Genomic DNA, 17,802 nt, shown 5'->3' with positions numbered 1-17,802 from the left:
ACAGCTCATTTAAAAAACACTGATGAAACTCTTCAAAGAGCCTTCATATTACTCTAATGTAAATTATACAGATATCCATATATATAGATATCTCTTCATATCTGTATGAAATTTTTATTTCGAATGAGAAATATCTGTTCCTCTTCTTTTTTGATAATATCCCAATTATGAAAATGTTCTAATTTCTTTTAAAAGATCACTTTTTGCAGGATGCACACACTAACTACTGTGAGAAGGGTATCTTCAATTTTTTAGAAACTTTCTGTGAATATTTGTTTTACTAAGTTTTAATTCTACTAATTAAAAAGTCAGTCCCAGAAATTCATGAGGCTGAGCCAGGGGTACTGCCAAGTTAGAAGTCAGCCTCAGCAACTTAGCAAGATTCATCTCAAGAATAAAATGAAAATCAGGGCTCAGTGATGAGAGACCATGAATTCAATCCCAGTACTAGGGGGTGAGGGAGAGGACATTTGGTTCCTTTTTTATTATCCTTGGTCATATGAAATCACCAAACTCTAATTTAATCATTTAATATTCAATTGGCTAGAGTTTTACTGACACTATATAATCAAATGTTTTCAAATTTACTTTCTAATTTTTCACACTGGCAGTTAATGCTCACAGGAACACACTTAAAGGTCACCTGAACAGAAACAATACAGTCTGAATTGAAAAAAAAAAAAAGAATTAAACTATGTTACATTTTGTAGTGACCTATGCAATCAATGTTCCCTGTGAACTTTACTTTTTCTTAAATGATATTTTTTAAATAACAACCAGTGTTATCAGAACGAAATGTTTTCTTTTACCATAATTAAATGTATAAAACAAACTGAAAAAGCAAAAACACAGAGCTACTTCTTCCCCACTGCCCAATATGATCATTTGTCAACTCTTGTTACACCAGGCTGGGCAGCAACATTCAACAAAAATACTAGAATAATCTCTAAGCAAAGAAAGAAATGCATTAACAATAATTTCCCTATTTTTAAAGCTCTTCCATTCATGTTTTAAAATAAAACATGGTTCCACAAAGGTCTCATGTCCCAAAGAATGATTTCTGGGAAGCCTCCTACAGAAATTCATCTTTTGACTTGTTATGTTTTCCCTTTCCAAAGACTTCCAAAAGGAAGTGAATGCTCTTTCACATTCCTTTCAATTATAATGCAGTCTCTCCTCTGATGAAATTGGACCTACTGGGGATACTTCCTTTTTAAAGGACTCCCTTCACCCAAAGGCTTTTGAAGCAGTCAGGTTACTAAACTGAAAAGTTTGGAAATCAAATTCAGAAGTTTCTGACGGAAATTTACTTTGTCTCCAAATCTCCTGAGTTGAATGCCAGACTCAAGTTCCACCTCTGAAAAGGAAAGGAAATCAAAATTAACACTGACAATAGTCTGGACTGTAAACTAGCAAGAGTTAACAAAAAGGGCTGGGGATGTGGCTCAAGCGGTAGCGTGCTCGCCTGGCATTTGGCCCAGGTTCGATCCTCAGCACCACATACAAACAAAGATGTTGTGTCCGCTGGAATAAATACATAAATACTAAAAATTCTCTCTCTCTCTCTCTCTTTAAAAAAAAAAAAAGAGTTAACAGGACCATTCAGGTGACAAACTGAGCACCCACCCCAGGAAACAGTTCTTAAATTTTAGCTTTATCTGTGGCTATTTTCTTTTTTTTTCTTTTTAGTTTTATTGATTTTATTTTTTTAAATACGACAGCAGAATGCATTATATATTTTTAAAAAATATTTATTCTTAAGTTTTAGGTGGACACAACATCTTTATTTTACATTTACATGGTGCTGAGGATCAAACCCAGTGCCTCATTCGTGCATGCTGGCGAGCGCTCTACCCCTGAGCCACAACCCTAGCCCTACAATTCTTATTACACATATAGAGTACAGTTTTTCATATCTTTGTATATAGAGTAGGTTCATGCCAATTCATGCCTTTATACATCTACTTTTTTGTTTGTTTGTTTGTTTTGTTTTTGCATTATGTTTCTGTTTTCCTAATGTGAGAGTAAAAACTTGGAATATGCGTGTAGACACTGACCCACTTCAACTCACAAAAATTGTTTAAGGTGAGAATACAGACAACTATCCTTTATCATTTCAAACTTGTGATCTTCTTGCTTCGGTCTCCCCACCCACTGGAATTACAAGCACTGTCACTGGTGCCCAGCTGAAATCTTTTTTTTTTTTTTTTTAAGCATTCTGGATGAGGCAAGTATTTCCTTTCAAATATAGAAATATTGCATATCAAATACCACAAATGGTATCATTTGTCAGCCTCCATCAGATTTAAGTGATGTCATCCTCTTTTCTCATTTAAAGAGAACATAAGTCAAATTCTAAATACTGGGTGTTATTTTCAAATGGCAATATTTCAGAGCTCAAATTCCACTTCATTAGAAATCTTTTCCTCTAAAAAACTGATATTTTCTTCTCATAAAATCTTATTCCAATATTAAGTCTACTTTAAAAATAATTTGAAAATCTAAATTTAACCTAAACCAACCTTTTTTTTTCTTTTTTTGAGGGGTACTTGGGATTTAACCCAGGGCACTTAATCACTGAGCCACATTCCCAGCTCTTTTTTTGTTTAGAGACAGGGCCCTGCCAAATTTCTGAGGCTGGTTTTGAACTCACAATCCTCCTGCCTCAACCTCCTGAGCCACAGGCATGCGCCACTGTGCCCAGCCTAAATCAATTTCTTAATAAATCCAATCTGTACCAGTCTGTTGCCTTTACAAAAAGTGAAGCAGAAAATAGTTTAATTCACATGTTTATTACTTTTTAGAATTGAGATACTGTAATTAGTCTGCTATAATAAAGAAAAATGATGCTTACATATAATCTAACTTCCAAGTAAACTTTTTACTACCTAAAATTAACATTAAATCTAGACTGCTCACAATTTCAATTTTTTAATATTTCAAAGAGAAATCAGGTTTTTTTTTTTGTTGTTGTTGTTCACTTTGGTTCATACTTTCTAAGACAATGACCATGAACAGGGTAAGTGGCATACTCCTATAATCCCAGAGACTCAGGAGATTAGGCAGGAGGATCATAAATTTGAGGCCAGCCTCAGCAATTTAGTCAGGCCCTAAGTAACTAGGAAGACCTTGTCTCAAAAAAAAATTCAAAATAAATTAAAATGTAAATATACTCTAAATATTTAAACCTAGATTTCAATGAACAAAAGTAAAATCTTTCTTAACTCCTACCAAGAGACCTAATAAATCTTCCAAGATGCCATTCTTCATGGGCTACAGAATCAAATGTTGAGAAGTATTTACATTTCAGTAAGTGGGATATGTTAACATATAGTTCTTTAAAAAACTATCATCCAGGGCTGGGGATGTAGCTCAGTGGTAGAATGCTTGCCTGGCATACTTGAGCCCTTGGTTCCCTTCCAGGCAAGGGGATTAAGAAAAATATCATCCAATATACAACTTAGGAAGTCCTCAATCTACCAGAAAAAAATCATCTTTTTCACAAGAAAAAAAATGGAAATAGTTCTGTTATCTTTTTTAATTTTAAAATTGCTATCGAAGAGGCTGGGGTTGTGGCTCAGTGGCAGAGTGCTCGCCTACCATGCATGAAGCACTGGGTTCAATCCTCAGCACCATATAAATATAAAAAATAAAGATATTGTGTCTACCTAAAACTAAAAAATAAATATTAAAAGAAAAATTGCTATTGCAGAATTACTGTCTTTTAGGGGGGATTTTCTGCTGTCTCTTGTTCTTAGGAATTAGAAGTCAATCCAGAGCATGTTATAGATAGGTTGTCTTTGAGAAACATGGTCAGAACTCTTTTGAGTATCACAGAAAAGGACAAAGCTTCTCCATCCCAAGAAAGGGCCAGAGAGAGCAGCCTGCTGCCAATTTAGCCATGGTCACATTTGCAATGTCCCATTTCCTCTGCATGCCCTACAATTGTCTGATGATAACAGCTGCAGGACCCATTGGGAATTCTAGCCCTAAGAGCCCTCCTTTTTACAACCCTTTACAGCAGGTGATTGCTGCCTTTGATAAGATTTACAAGAAGCAGTGGGATGAGATGGGGCTGGTGGGATGAGATGCGGCTGGCAGACCTGAAAATCTGTGAAGGAGATGGGGGTGGGGGTGGATGTATAAGACTGGAGACCAGCTCCTCCTCCCCTGCTATGCCCACCCCTTTCAATATGAATGGTTAAAATGTTAACTAAGGAGAAGACCCCCTAGGCTCCTCAACTCTGGAGTCAGTCCAGGTGGGACAGTATCCAGCTTAAATACTACTTTTGTTCTTCTTAGGGTGGGGGCAGTGGCAAGATAAAGGTTTCCACAGGTGGAGTCTGAATGAAAGGAGAGAGAAGGTAGCTTCCAGAGCCCTCTCCTGCTCAAGACAGTGACAGTCTTCTGGGCTGCCATTGCTGCTTGGGCTTGCACTTGTCTTCCCTGAGGCCCCTTAGAAGGGCAAGTGGAGGGAAAGGGAAAACAGTTTGCTGGCCTGACTAAAACACAGCTGCAGCCACCTGTCATCCCAGCGACTGGCGAGGCTGAGGCAGGAGGATTGCAAGTTCAAGACCAGCCTCAGCAACTGAGACCCTGTCTCAAAAAATAAGCTGGGTTTTAAGACACATGCCTGTAATCTTAGCAGCTCGGCAGGTTGAGGCAAAAGGATCAAAAACCAACCTCAACAATTCCCTATCTCTAAATGCATCATGAAAAAGGGCTGGGGATGTGACTCAGTGGTTAAAGCATCCCTGAGTTCAATACCCAGCACTAAAAAATAAAAATAAAAAAAATAAAAAGAACTAGGGATATGGCTCAGTGGTTAAGTGACTCTGGGTTCAATTCTTGGTACCAAATAAATAAATAAATAAAAAGAGACCAGCCTCAGCAACTTAGTGAGACCCTGTCTCAAAATTAAAAATAAAAGGGGCTGGGAATGTGGCTCAGTGGTAAAGCACTCCTGGGCTAAATCCTCAGTACCAAAAATTTAAAGTTAAAAAAAAAATACAACTCTGTCGGAATACCAAGCTAGGCTCCCTCCCTTGCTGTCCTGGGAGAACCCCCTGAAGAACTAAAGAGAAGCATCCCAAAGGCAGCTCAGAGGGGCAGACCTGGCCGGATCCTGACCCTAAGGTCCCCGAGGATCTTACAGTTTGAGGGCCAGGCCCCAAGTCTCCAAGGCCCCAGCTGACAGGTACCTGTTAATGCTGATGCTGGGGTCGCTGGGGTCGCTGGGGGCAGCTGCTCATTCTTCCACCCCTTCTTTCCAGGCATCTCCATAGGTGTGACCTCTGCTACAGAACCCAGAGAATTCAGTCTATTTTCAATTTTCCTGAGCTGAGTGACACACTCAACTTCCAGTTCTGAAAAGGAAAGCAAAACATAAAATTAACATTGACAGTTGTTAGACCAAAGGGTACCCAGAAAGTTAACAAAAGTGAGAAGTTGTACATCCCAAGAAGCATTTCTCTTCAATTTCCTTTATGTGCACCTGTCCCCCAAAATGTGAGAAAGACTCAGAACATACACACACACACACACACACACACACACACACACACTACACACTAACACACGGTGGCTCTCAAACAAAAAAGTTTAGAATATACTTAACTTTCTAATCTTAAAAAAAAAAAATCCAGGATGAGACAGTGTTATCTTACTTTCAGATTTGGAAATTTTGGCTCTGGCAGCCAACTGTGGTTATCCTTTTTGTCTCTCATTTAAAGTTGGCCAGAAAACATATATCATATTCAAAACAATTGCATTCTTTATAAATACATTTGTTTTTCAAATATTAATTATTTCATAGCTCATTATGCACTCCTTTAAAAACTTCTTGACATTTTCTCATAAAACACTTCAAAAAATCTTATTCCAAAATTCTGCCCACACTTGCTAAAATAATTTAAAATTTACCTGTTAACCTAAACCAGCGTCTTCCTACAAGTTAATCTGTAACAATTCATTGCCTTTACTGGAAAGAATGAAGTAGAAAATAAGTTTAATTCACATGTTCACAACTTTTTAGATTTTAGGTGCTATAATTAACTTATTTTCATAAAAAAATTCTAGTAACAATTTCCAATTAAACTGCCATTAATAAAAATAACATAGTTATTAACATATTAACATATGATTTTGGAAGCCTTGAACTCTATTGAGGAAAAATTATTCCTTTCACTGGATGGGGGTGGGGGACAAAAAACCTTTCCCCCTTTTTCAAAAAAATTATTCTGGGATTAACCCAGGGCCTCTCCATACTAGGTCAGCACTCCTACCACTGAGTTAAACTCCCAGGCCTGTTTCCTACATTTTTTTTTTGTATTGCAGTTACACACCAATAAATTTATTAATATATAATTAGGCTAGAGAGAATTATTGTCGTCCCTTATTACTGAGAACTAGGTTAGTCTACTACGAATTAGTTAGATTTTTCAGAAACACGGTCAACACCACAAAAGGTGAGAAAACTTCTATCTCAAGGAAGATGCAAAGAACAACCTAGTGACTGTGCGAACTTCGCCATGGTCACATTTGTATCACTTCCTCTTAATGCCCCACATGTGCCATAAAATTAATGAAAATGGTGGCCTATAGTTGTCTGATGTAATAGCAAGACGACCCTTATTGTTCTCCTTGTTACAACTCCTTAGTAGGTAACTGCCGCCTTTAGTAAAATTTATAAAGATTTATAAGCGGGGGAGGGGAGGGCCGATCCAAACAGGACGGGGCTGCAAGTGTTTGGCCAGACAGAGAGGGGGTTTGGGTACCCAGAAAGAGGGTCAACTCCTTCCTGCTCCCCCGCCCCAATCCACTCCTTTCAATACCGATTGTTAAAACGTTAACTAACCCCCTAAGTTCCTTAGCTCTGATTCCTAGCAGGGCCTCCATCCATCCCCTGTCAGTCCTGGGTGGGACAGTGTCAACCTTAAACACTGCTTTTGTTCCTGCCGGGTGGGGACGGTGGGAACAGATCCTCTCAGAAGTGGCGTCCAGAGGAAGAGGGGCCATCTAGGGAGGCGGTGGGAGGCCTGGTGGCTCCAGGAGCCCTCTCCCGCCCTCGCTTGTCTTGACAATGACCTCCTTTGGGGCGCCGCCTACACTTGCACTTTTTCTCCCCGCGGCCCCGAGGAAGGCCAGGTGGAGAAAAGGGAAAACCAGAGTGGACGCAGCAGGTTGGCCTGGCTAAGATGCGGCTGCATCCCAATCCCAGGCTGGGCTCCCTCCCTCGCGGGTCCCGCTTCCTTGGAAGAAACGCCGGAAGAACTTCCCGGGGGCGTCCCGAGGGCACGCGCCAGGGCGCTGAGATGGCCGGACTTTGGAGTCCCTGGCATTCTTCGCTCAGCCCCTGAGGGCACACCCGCCCGGACTTCGACCTCGACTCCAGCCCCGCCAGGGTCTCCGATTGCCCCAGCTGCTGGGTACCTGGCGCCCGTGCGGGGTTCGGTGGCGCGCGCTTACGCGCCTTCTTTCCAGGCATCTCCCCGAGCGCCGCCGCGATCTCCGCTGCAAACCCGGGGAACTCTGTCCCCCGACTCAGAGCTCAGGCTTCCGCAGGACGCGAGCTGCACGCCGGGCGGGCCAGCGGGACAGGAACACCGGGCGCGCCGAGTTCCTGATGGCACTCTGCCGGGATCCTCAGAGCTCCCGCGCGGAGGCCACTCGCTAGTCATATGGGGACTTCCCCGGTGACGTAACGATACTTGACGCGGGCCCGCCCCCGTCCCGCCTCTGCTCGTCCCCGCCGTTGCGGGAGCGCGCGCCATTCTGGAAAAGGGCTGCGGAGCGCAACTTGTCCGGACCCGCACTGGCGGCGACCCGAGGCGGGGGGCGCTGGGCTCCGGGCCGGAGGGACCCCGCTCGGCCCCACAATTACTTCCTTTAAAAAGGGGATGGGAGAAAAAGGTCGGATTTGAGAATCTATGAACACCCCAGGTAGAGACGGCTGCTGTCCACGGGGGCTAGGGGTGGCGAGAGAGGCCAGGGTTTCCTAGGAGGAAAGTTGGGGGTTGGGGAGAGGCCAGGCGCCTCCTCCTTATCATAAATTGGCAATTAGAGACTTATGTAATAACAAACCCCGGGAAGGGTTAGGACCAGGAAACTTAGAATTCAGCGTGGATAGTACCGGGGAAGTGAAAAGAAAACTTTACCAACAGTAGAAAAGGTGCCCCAAGCCGGGTGAAAAAAGTATCAGGTCCTAGAACAAAAGAAAGCATTGGGAGTGTTGGGGAATTCTGCACACTGGAACCCCGCACGTGGTGCGTGCGTTGGGAAGGGGTGAGAGTGCGGGTAGGTGGTGGGAGGGGCCTGGTTCTCTGCCCCGGGTAGGAATATGATTTTTAAAAGCTGTGCAACGTTCTCCTTGGATATGTCGGTATTGCATATTCCTGGATGTTCGGTGATAAAAAGAGTGGGTCATCATCATAAGAAAACATTCAAATCTTTTGTAGAGGGAGGGATGAGATACCTGGGAACGTGATATTGCTATCACAGTATTTGATTGGTACCTGAATATTATTGTATAAAGGAGTGCTAGAATTAGGAATAGTTAAGAGATATAATAGGGGGTCAGTTCTACTAAGAGCTTTGGCTTGCATTTTTCTCATTCTGTCCCCCAAACAAGTATTGAAAGCTGTCCTTCTTAGCATCGTGGCCACTTAACAGGTGCAGAAACTATAAGTTTATCGATATTGAGTAAATTGCCTGAGCTTCACATGGGCAGAGAGTCATGTCTTGCCTGATCACACAGGGAGCAAGACCTCTTATCCAACTAGGCCTTCCTAGCAATCACAACCTCTTAGAAAATGAGTGTTTCTACATCAACTTAATTGAATGCAGAGCTTCCAAGTCGGTTGCATACAGCTGCGTGGACCTCCTAGAAGAGTTTGCTTTGGTTCACAGTGTTGCTCTGCAAAATGTCACAAGTAAAGGTTTGAATAGTTTCCCAACTTAAAAATTGAATGACTGAACAAATTTTAAAAATGAAAGGCTGAATTAAAAACGCAGATGTCCAGCATCTCTAGGGAAACCAGAAGCTCTGACACTTTCATTTTGCAAAAAGTGCAGAGTAGGCTAGAAGTGGAAGTCACCCCCTTCAGAGGGACCTGGAGGCTCCCATTCACCAACATTCCCTGCTGTTTGCTTTTCTCATTTACATTATCTGGCCCCAGTAGGCATCTGAGCTTGTTTATTTATCTTAAATCATTCAATCAACACAAACCAGCAAATATTTATTTATTGCTTGACCCTGCATAACGTATAGACAATATTATAAGCATAGGACAAAACTACTCTTAAGTTTAAACAACTTTGTTTTGAGGCTGATGTTGGGTGTTTTTGAGTATGGTAAATGCTAGGGACAAAAGCAGATCAAATTCAGGATGTGAATATCAACACGTGACGCAGGAAGCCAAATGGAGATGCTGCCCTAAAATCTGTTATCTTAAACCTAACTCAAAACCTCTGTGACCCTCTGAAGGGTCATTTCTACTTCCTTAATTCATAAGAATAAAGTTGATTTCTTAATTGCATAAACTAGTAAACTTCTGTGCAAACCATGCATTCTGAAATTCAATGAATACACACATACAGGAGAAAAACAAATTATAACACTGTTTATCTACAAAGGGTGTATCAATTCTGTCCTCTAACATTATCATTATAGAATGTTTTTGACCCATACTGGACACAAACTGTAGGCATTTCTACCTTTAAAAGAATTGCAAATTCAATTGGCTTGGAATAAGAAGTAGGGGAGGGGAGGGAAGGGGAGTCTCAGAAGTGTCTCAAAAGCAGCTGATGGAGGGCATTTTCATTGGGGAAAAAAATGGTCCATAAATTCTTTCTGGAACTAACATTTTAATAAGGGAATTAGAAGAAGAGTTTGAAAACTGGTGAATCATTTAATGTTGGACTTGTAAGAAAAATAATGATATTATGGCCACAGAAGCTAACAAGATAATGATTAAAAATTTATCATGAGCTGGGCAGGGTGGCACATGCCTGTAATCCCAGAGGCTTGGAAGACTTAGGAGGACTGCAAAGTCAAAACCAGCCTCAGCAATTTAGTGAGGCTCCTAGCAATTTAGCAAGACCCTGTCTCAAAAAGTGAAATGGGTTGGGGATATGGCTCAGTGGTTAAATGCCCTGGATCAATGCCTGATCCAAAAAAGAAAAAAAAAAGATTTATCATGAAGCATTATAATTCCCTACAATTTGTTTTTTTTAAAAAATTAGGACTGGTGAGGGTAACTATTTTAAAAAATATTACCGGAGGGCTGAGAAATAAAGCTCAGTTAGTAGAGTGCTTGCCTTGCCTTGCATGCACACGGCCCTGGGTTCAATCCCTGGCACCACAAAATAATAATAATAACAATAATAATTACCAGATAATTCATTTTCATGGACCAAGTTCAAAAATGACAGAGAAAGCATACCTATAATTCCAGTGGCTAAGGAGGCTGAGGCAGGTGGATTGCAAGTCTAAATCAGCCAGCCTCAGCAACTTAGTGGAAACCATTTCTCAGAAAATTAAAAGGACTGTAGATGTGGCACAGTGTTTATGTGCCACTGGGTTCAATCTCCAGTACAAGAAAAGAAAGAAAGAAAAGAAAAAGACAGTAAAAATCTGGAAGATCTGGTAGTCTGTGTTGTCATTTAGAGTGTTTGTTTAAAAAGGTGTCTGTAGATGCTGGGCGCAGTAGTGCCCCCCTGTAATCCCAGCAGCAGCTTGGGAGCCTGAAGCAGGAGGATGAGAGTTCAAAGCCAGCCTCAGCAACTGCGAGGCGCTAAGCAACTCAGTGAGACTCTGTCTCTAAATAAAATACAAAATAGGGCTGGGGATGTGGCTCAGTGGTTGAGTGCCCCTGAGTTCATTCCCTGGTACCAAAAAGAAAAAAAAAAAAGGTGTCTGTAGATACATATGTGTGTGTGTTTAAACTGACAGCAATAAACATGATTAGTAATAGAACAGTCATCCATATATTTCAAGCAGAAAATAGGATTTGACAGCTGAACAAGAGGATATGAGAGATGCATAAAGGAGTATTTAGAGGAAGCATGTGATGAAACATACAAGCTGTAGACCTGATTCTGTTTGTTCCAATAAAAGGGACTTTTTTTCTTCTTCTTCTTGTGTAGCATGTTTATTAACAGAAAATTCATCTGAATTTCCTGCTTTGATCAATTAAATCTCTGTTGCAGTTCAGATGCTGTGCTAGGCTATGGAAAGATAGAGACTCACAAACATCATGTGAAATAAGAGTCACTTGAGCACCTGGTCAGAAAACACATCTGACGATGGAGCTCTGGCTGGACGTAAGATGCTGCAACTTTTACAAACTCTGGTGATTCTAGTCTGTGGACAAGGTTGAGCAGCAAGACTACAGCCTGTATGTTTTGTTACAGGGATAGTGACTGGCAGGTGCAGTAAGTTGTGCCAGGGAAATTGAGACACATGACAGGACTGCTTGGGAAGGAAGCTAAGCAGCCAGAAGGGGCATCAGTATAGAGACCTTTAGCCCAAACAAAGAGTTGGCCCAGCAGTGAGGCCTAGGGGAAGAAGTGTGACTGTGCTGACCATGTTGCTGTCCGAGGCTGGGAGTGATGCCACCAGGGGAATTTCGGTATTATTGTGGGGACTCTGCAGGAACCACTGAATGTTTGAAGCAGATGATCAGATTCTAGGAAGCTCACTCTGGCCACAGTGTGACTAGTTTGGTTGTGGTAAGACCTGAAACTAACTTGCAAAGGTATATGACAATTTTCATACAAGAGGGTAGTGCCAGCAAAGACGGTCACCATTTTCAACGTGTTTTATTAAAATTCCTCATATTTCCTCATCCAGGTAGCACATGTCTGGTCCCCCCTCCCCCGCCCCCAGCTAAAATGTACATTTTATCCTGTATTAGCATCCTAGGGCTGTGGTAAGAAATTCCCACAAACTGGGTGGTTTAAAACAACAAGGAGAAAAAAAAAATTCTCTTGCAGTTCTAGAAGAGATCAGTCCAACATGGAGATGTTGGCAGGGTCTCATGCTCTCTCTGAAGTCCCCTGGGAAGGAATCCTGCCTTCCCTGGCTTCTGGTGGTTGCCTGCAATCCTTGAATTCCTTGGCTTGGAGATGAGACACTGCAGTGTCTGCCTCAGCCTTTATGTGGGTCCAAATAAATTTCCCTCTTCTTATAAAGACATTAGTCATTAGCTTAGGGCTGGGTTAGGGCCTACCCCAGACCAAAATGACATCATTTTTACTTTTTTATTTTATTTTATTTATTTTTGGTACTGGGGATGGAACCCAAGGGCGCTTTTATCACTGAGCTATTATTCCCCACCCCTTTTGCTTTTTATTTTGAGACAGGATCTCATTAAATTGCCCAAGCTGGCCTTAAACTTGTGATCCTCCTGCCTTAACTTCCTGAGTCACTGGGATTACAGGTGTGTGCCCCTGCACCTGTTTTTCACCCCTCCCCACACCTGGTTTTTGAGTCTCCTTTATTCTCAGCACCTTAACACAACCATTATGCAAATTTTGTATCTTTACTTACACTCCTGTCTTCAGTGAATGTTTCTGAACATTGTAACTGCATGCAGTGTGTGTAAAATTCTATGGAGTATATTTCTTTTAATGATGTATCCACAGTAAATTCTCTATCTTTGGGTCCATTGTTTTCCTTCCTTCCTAATAAGGTTGATCAAATGGACAGCTCACAACAGACTGGGCCATTCAGCTGCTGGTAAAACTTTGGGGTTTGTCTTTCTCTTCTCTCCTATTCCCCTCACTTCCACCAGCCCTGCTACTACCCCCTTCTTTGTTACTTACAAATTATTTTCAGTTTAACTTCTGTTGAAGCCCAGATATGGCATAATTTATTTTTAAATTTTTTTTCTTTGTTGTAGCTGGATACAATACCTTAGTTTTATTTATTTATTTTTATGTGGTGCTGAGGATTGAACTCAGGGCCTCACACGTGCTAGGCAAGTGCTCTGCCGCTGAGCCACAACCCCAGCCCATGGCATAATTTTTTATTTATGCTTCTGATCTAAGGGGGAAAAAAAGTAACAAAAGTTTGATCCCCTAGGTCCAGTTTGGTCTAGCTCTTCATTGCTGCTTCTGATTTTCTCATTGGCTGATTCTGCACATACAACACCCAGAGTGTATATTCTTCATTTTATTGAAACTTGTTCCTAATCTTTCTGTTTTGTGGATTATCACAGATAATGACTATCAAGCATGTTTGTGTTCTCTTTTTTTTTTTTTTTTTGAACCAGGGATTGAGCCCAGGGGTGCTTAGTCACTGAGCCATATCCCTAGTCCCTTTTTATATTTCATTTAGAGACAGGGTCTCACTAAGTTGCTTAGAGCTTTGCTAAATTGCTGAGGCTGGCTCTGACCTCACAATCCTGCGTCAGCTTCCTGAGTCGCTGGGATTATACGTGTAGGCCACTGTGCCTGGCATTTGTGCTCTTGTCTGTGTATTTTCATTTAAATACAAAGGTTCCAGAAGAGAAATAAACAATAGTATGTTTCAGAAATTTCTAGTGAGAGGCTGGGAGTGTAGCTCAGTGGTAGAGGGCTTGCTTATCATGGAAGAGGCCCTGAATTTGATCATAAACACTGGGAGAAATTAAAAAAAAAAAACAGCCAGTACAATGATGGGAGTAGGTCAGGACTGCCTGGGTATTTAGCGTATTTATCAATTTTCTTTTTTTAATATATTTATTAATTTTCAATGAGAGAATAAATCCAATTAGTTTAGAGATTTCATTGAAAAGAGACCATTAACAAATGCTAGTCTATCAAAACCCCAAATGTCTGGTGATACAATTATGTTTACATGGTTATTGACTAATTACTAGTTATGTAATTCATTCTTGTGGGAGAGTAGAAAACAATTGTCCAAGTGCAGTCAGTGTACAACCTCAGGATTTATTGATGAGCTCATGTAAAATGCAGTCCTGACCTCAGACTAGAAATACTCACTTGGCACAGTGCAAGCCCCAGCCAAGCCCTGTAAATGCCAGCGACTCCAGAGGCTGAGGCAAGAGGATCACAATTCAAGGCCAACCTCAGCAACTTAGTGAGAAGTTAAACTAAAATAAAAAATAAAAAGGGTTGGGGGTGTGGCTCAGTGGTAGCAGGTACAAGGCCCTCGTGTCAATCCCCAGTACTGAAGAAAAAAGAAGATATGTTGCCTGTCTGGAAACTTCAAATATTTCCACTTGTGTGAAAAATTATGACCCATCTGTGAGGATAATCAGTGGCTACTGCCTTTATTAGGAGATACAATTTCATTCTGGCAGATAGACTTGGAGATTGAGAGAGGCTGAAATCTTTTTTTTTTTTTTTTAGATGGAGGGGACGGAAGTGGGGATTACACCCAGGATGCTTAACCACTGAGGTACATCCCCAGCCCTTTCTTAGACGTTATTTAGAGACAAGGTATTGCTAAGTTGCTTCCAGCCTCACTAAGTGGCTGAGGCTGTCTTTGAATTTGGATCCTCCTACCCCAGCCTCCTAGCTGCTGGGATTGCAGGCTATGTTACCATGCTCTGCTGAGGCTGAATTCTTGGTATCTATCATTCATGCTCATTTTAGTCTATCAACAGCACCCACAGTGAGATTGAGTATCACTAATAGAGAGCCGCTGGGGGCTTTGAAAGTGATGGAGACCAAGATCTCTCACACCAACCTCCCCTTGGCCTTCTTCCTCAAACCCACTGAGCTCCTTCCCTCCTCCAAGCCCTTGTCCTTGCTGGTCCCTCTGCCTAGGATGCTCTTCCTCCTCGTCTTTACATGTCTGCACTCTGCTGGTCCACTCAGGACTCAGAATAAATGCTACTTTCTAAGATTCCGCCTTTCAGGTCCCCTTCTTCCTCTGGGGGGAAGTCTTTTCTGCTATCCTTTAAGAAAGCCTTCCACTTTCCACTCTAAAAAAAATAAGGAAGGAAGGAAGGAAGGAAGGAAGGAAGGAAGGAAGGAAGGAAGGAAGGAAGGAAGGAGGGAGGGAGGGAGGGAAGGAAGGAAGGAGAAAAGAAAATAAAGAAAAGGAAAAAGAAAAAGAAAAAGAAAAAACAAACAAATGCTACTTTCTTAGGTCTTCCAGACTATCCTGTCCAAAAATCTCCCATCTACCCTACAAATGGCTGTCTATCATGAGATTTGTTTTATTAAACTATTAAACTGAGTATAACTTGTTAATATTCTACTTCCTTTTTTTTTTTTTTTTTTTTTGGTACCGGACATTGAACCCAGGGGCACTCGACCACCACTGAGCCACATCCCCAGCCCTGTTTTCCTGTTTTGTATTTTATTTAGACACAGGGTCTCACTGAGTTGCTCAGCACCTTGCTAAGTTTCGGAGGCTGGCTTTGAACTTGTGAGCCTCCTGTCTCAGCCTTCCCAGCCACTGGATTGCATCATGCACCACCGCACCCAGTTTACCGTTTCCTTTTGAATTGAAGCCAAGGAAGTCAGACTTTGTATATTTTGGTTCCTGCTATTCCAGGCACAGGGCAAAAACTGAATGACTCCACGTTAAATAGAAACAAGGCCACGTGGGGCCTGTTGAGAAGGACTTTCTACTAGTAAGATAGTTTGTGGACTAGTTTTTTACTTTCCCACATTCAGATAGTGGAAAACCAAAACTGGAGGAGGTTAAATCATTTGTGTACATGCACAGCACAAGTAAACAAATGAGTAGCCATTGTGCGTCTTACCCTTCCCCTAGTTCATTACAGTTTTTGATTGAGAGGAAAGGAAGACAATGATCAAAAGAGATTGCAGACACTGAGCATTTAAAATATGCCTGTTTTTTTTATTTTTCTCTACAAAGTTATTTCCTTTTAACAATAAGCCCCCAGGTTTTAGAAGTTTCAAGCACAGAGAGAGAGGAAATAGTTTACTGCCTTTGGGAATGAATACCAAACATATAAAAAAGTACTTGAAGCAATCATAGGTGAGAATTTTCATAATCTTGGGGCTTGTGAAAACCAAGTCTCAAGGGTACACTTGACTTCCTAGAAATGTAAAAGTTTGATGGGTGAAATAATCCCATGAACAGAGTCAGAAGACATCAAGAGCAGAACTTCTGAAAAACAAAGGCCATACAGGATCAGGCCCTCTGCCAGCCACTCTGTTGACCCCTTGCCAGCGCTAGATGCCACACAGCCTGAAGGACAGCTGCCCCAGGGAGGACGCTGAGGTCCCCAGGAATGCCAGACCCCAGGGGCAGAGCAGGCTGCCGGGGCAGCCACGGCACTTGGCCTTCAGCTCCTGCCAGTTTGGGGGTGTGTGGAGGCACCCTGATTCTGGCAGTACCCTCTCCCCACTCATTTCTCTCCTCACTTCTCTCCCTTGTGCTTCTCTCTATGGGGTCTCTATGGGGGACACTAGGCATGCAGAAGTCATGCAGAAAGACCCCAGAGAAGGAGCATGGAGCCCCTGGCAATAGCATTGGCGCTTCCAAGTCTACTTCTGCAGAAACCTGAGGCTTAATTATTCCAGCCCCCAAACTAGAACACCTGAGATGGCTATTCACCCTTGACCTTGCACTTTTCTGTACCCCACCCTGAAGTTGTCATCGGCTCTTGCATATCTTCCTTTAAAGTGCCCTTTGGTTTTGGCCTTCCTTCTCAAATCCCTCTGCCAACAGTGCGTGTTACCTCACCTGGTGTTTCTGCAAAGTCCACCTGGATGCCTTCCTTCTCAGCCAGTGGCACCCTTCAAACTTCCCAAACCCATGACTCCGGTTCCATGGCCTTCAGCCCCTGGCTGAGGAATGCATAGCCATCTCCCAACTGTCCACCCAGACAGGTCTGATCTCCACCTTGGGAATACCATACCGCCTCCTTGGGAATAGCATACCACTAACTGATTGATGGGCTCCCTAAAATAAGCCACACTCTCCTGGAAGGCAGGGACCCCATTTATCCCTCATGGCTACCTCCCCTCCAAACTATTTCAGCTGCTTCTATTCCTTGTGGTATTGTATTGGTTTTATTATTTCAGCTTTGATGTCTTTGAAATTAATAATCACCTGAAATAATGATCCAAGTCTCAAAGAATTACATTATATAGACAGAAGTCCGACTCATGAAAGAAATTTAGAAATGGTTCTCTATTTTAACTGGTATTTCAGTTTTACTATTTGCTGAATTTGTGAACTTAAAACAAACTGCTTATCTTCTCAGCCTGTTTCCCAATTTGGAAAGGTAGAAGAATGATCTTACCTTTCTTAAAGGGCCTTTTTGATACTATAAAGGCCAATCAGCACCCAGGGTGTCACATCAGGGAGGCTCAAGCCCAGGGGACTCTGCTCTACCTACCTGCCACCCACCCTGTGCCCAGAGGGGAGCAGGACAAGTGGGTGGGGGAGAGCTGCACCTTGAAAGTCCCTGGAATAAATGTTAATGTGGGTGCACATCTCAGCCCCACTCAGGGAAGCTCCCAGCCATTGATTACGCTTGTGTGGAGACATAACCGGCCAAACTGTCACTGGATTTTTTGAGATTAGAATCAGGAGCATTTTTGTTACAGTCCTCAGAAAAAGGAAAGAGGTGACAGGCAGAGAAAGGAAACTAAAAGAAAAAGAGGAAATGATTCACTTTCTGAGCCTTAGACCTCAAGCTCACAAACAGGCTGGGAAGGTGGTGGGGGTGGGTCAGCTGGGAAGCATCAGTAGGTGATTTTTTTTTCTTTTGGTACCAGGGATTGAACCCAGGGATGCTATACCACCGAGCCACGTCCCCCGCCCTTTTTGTTTTTTATTTAGCCACAGGATCTTGCTGAGTTGCTTAG

General features: G+C 42.3%; 1 protein-coding gene across 1 annotated transcript; it reads right to left on the bottom strand.

Annotated features, from left to right (window-relative positions):
- Nucleotides 1–40: 40 nt before the first annotated feature.
- On the bottom strand, nt 41–7,618 carry LOC308640100 (phorbol-12-myristate-13-acetate-induced protein 1-like). Its single transcript, XM_081312135.1, has 3 exons — nt 7,432–7,618; nt 5,202–5,366; nt 41–1,357 (listed from the first exon to the last, which is right to left on the bottom strand). Exons 1-3 carry the CDS (start codon nt 7,484–7,486, stop codon nt 1,251–1,253), a joined length of 327 nt encoding a protein of 108 aa, XP_081168261.1. The 5' UTR covers nt 7,487–7,618; the 3' UTR covers nt 41–1,250.
- Between the last annotated feature and the right edge of the window lie 10,184 nt (nt 7,619–17,802).

The sequence above is a fragment of the Spermophilus citellus genome, assembly GCF_964194105.1.
Source record: "Spermophilus citellus genome assembly, contig: SCAFFOLD_122, whole genome shotgun sequence".
NCBI lineage: Eukaryota > Metazoa > Chordata > Mammalia > Rodentia > Sciuridae > Spermophilus > Spermophilus citellus.
This window is presented reverse-complemented; position numbering and strand designations above follow the sequence as displayed.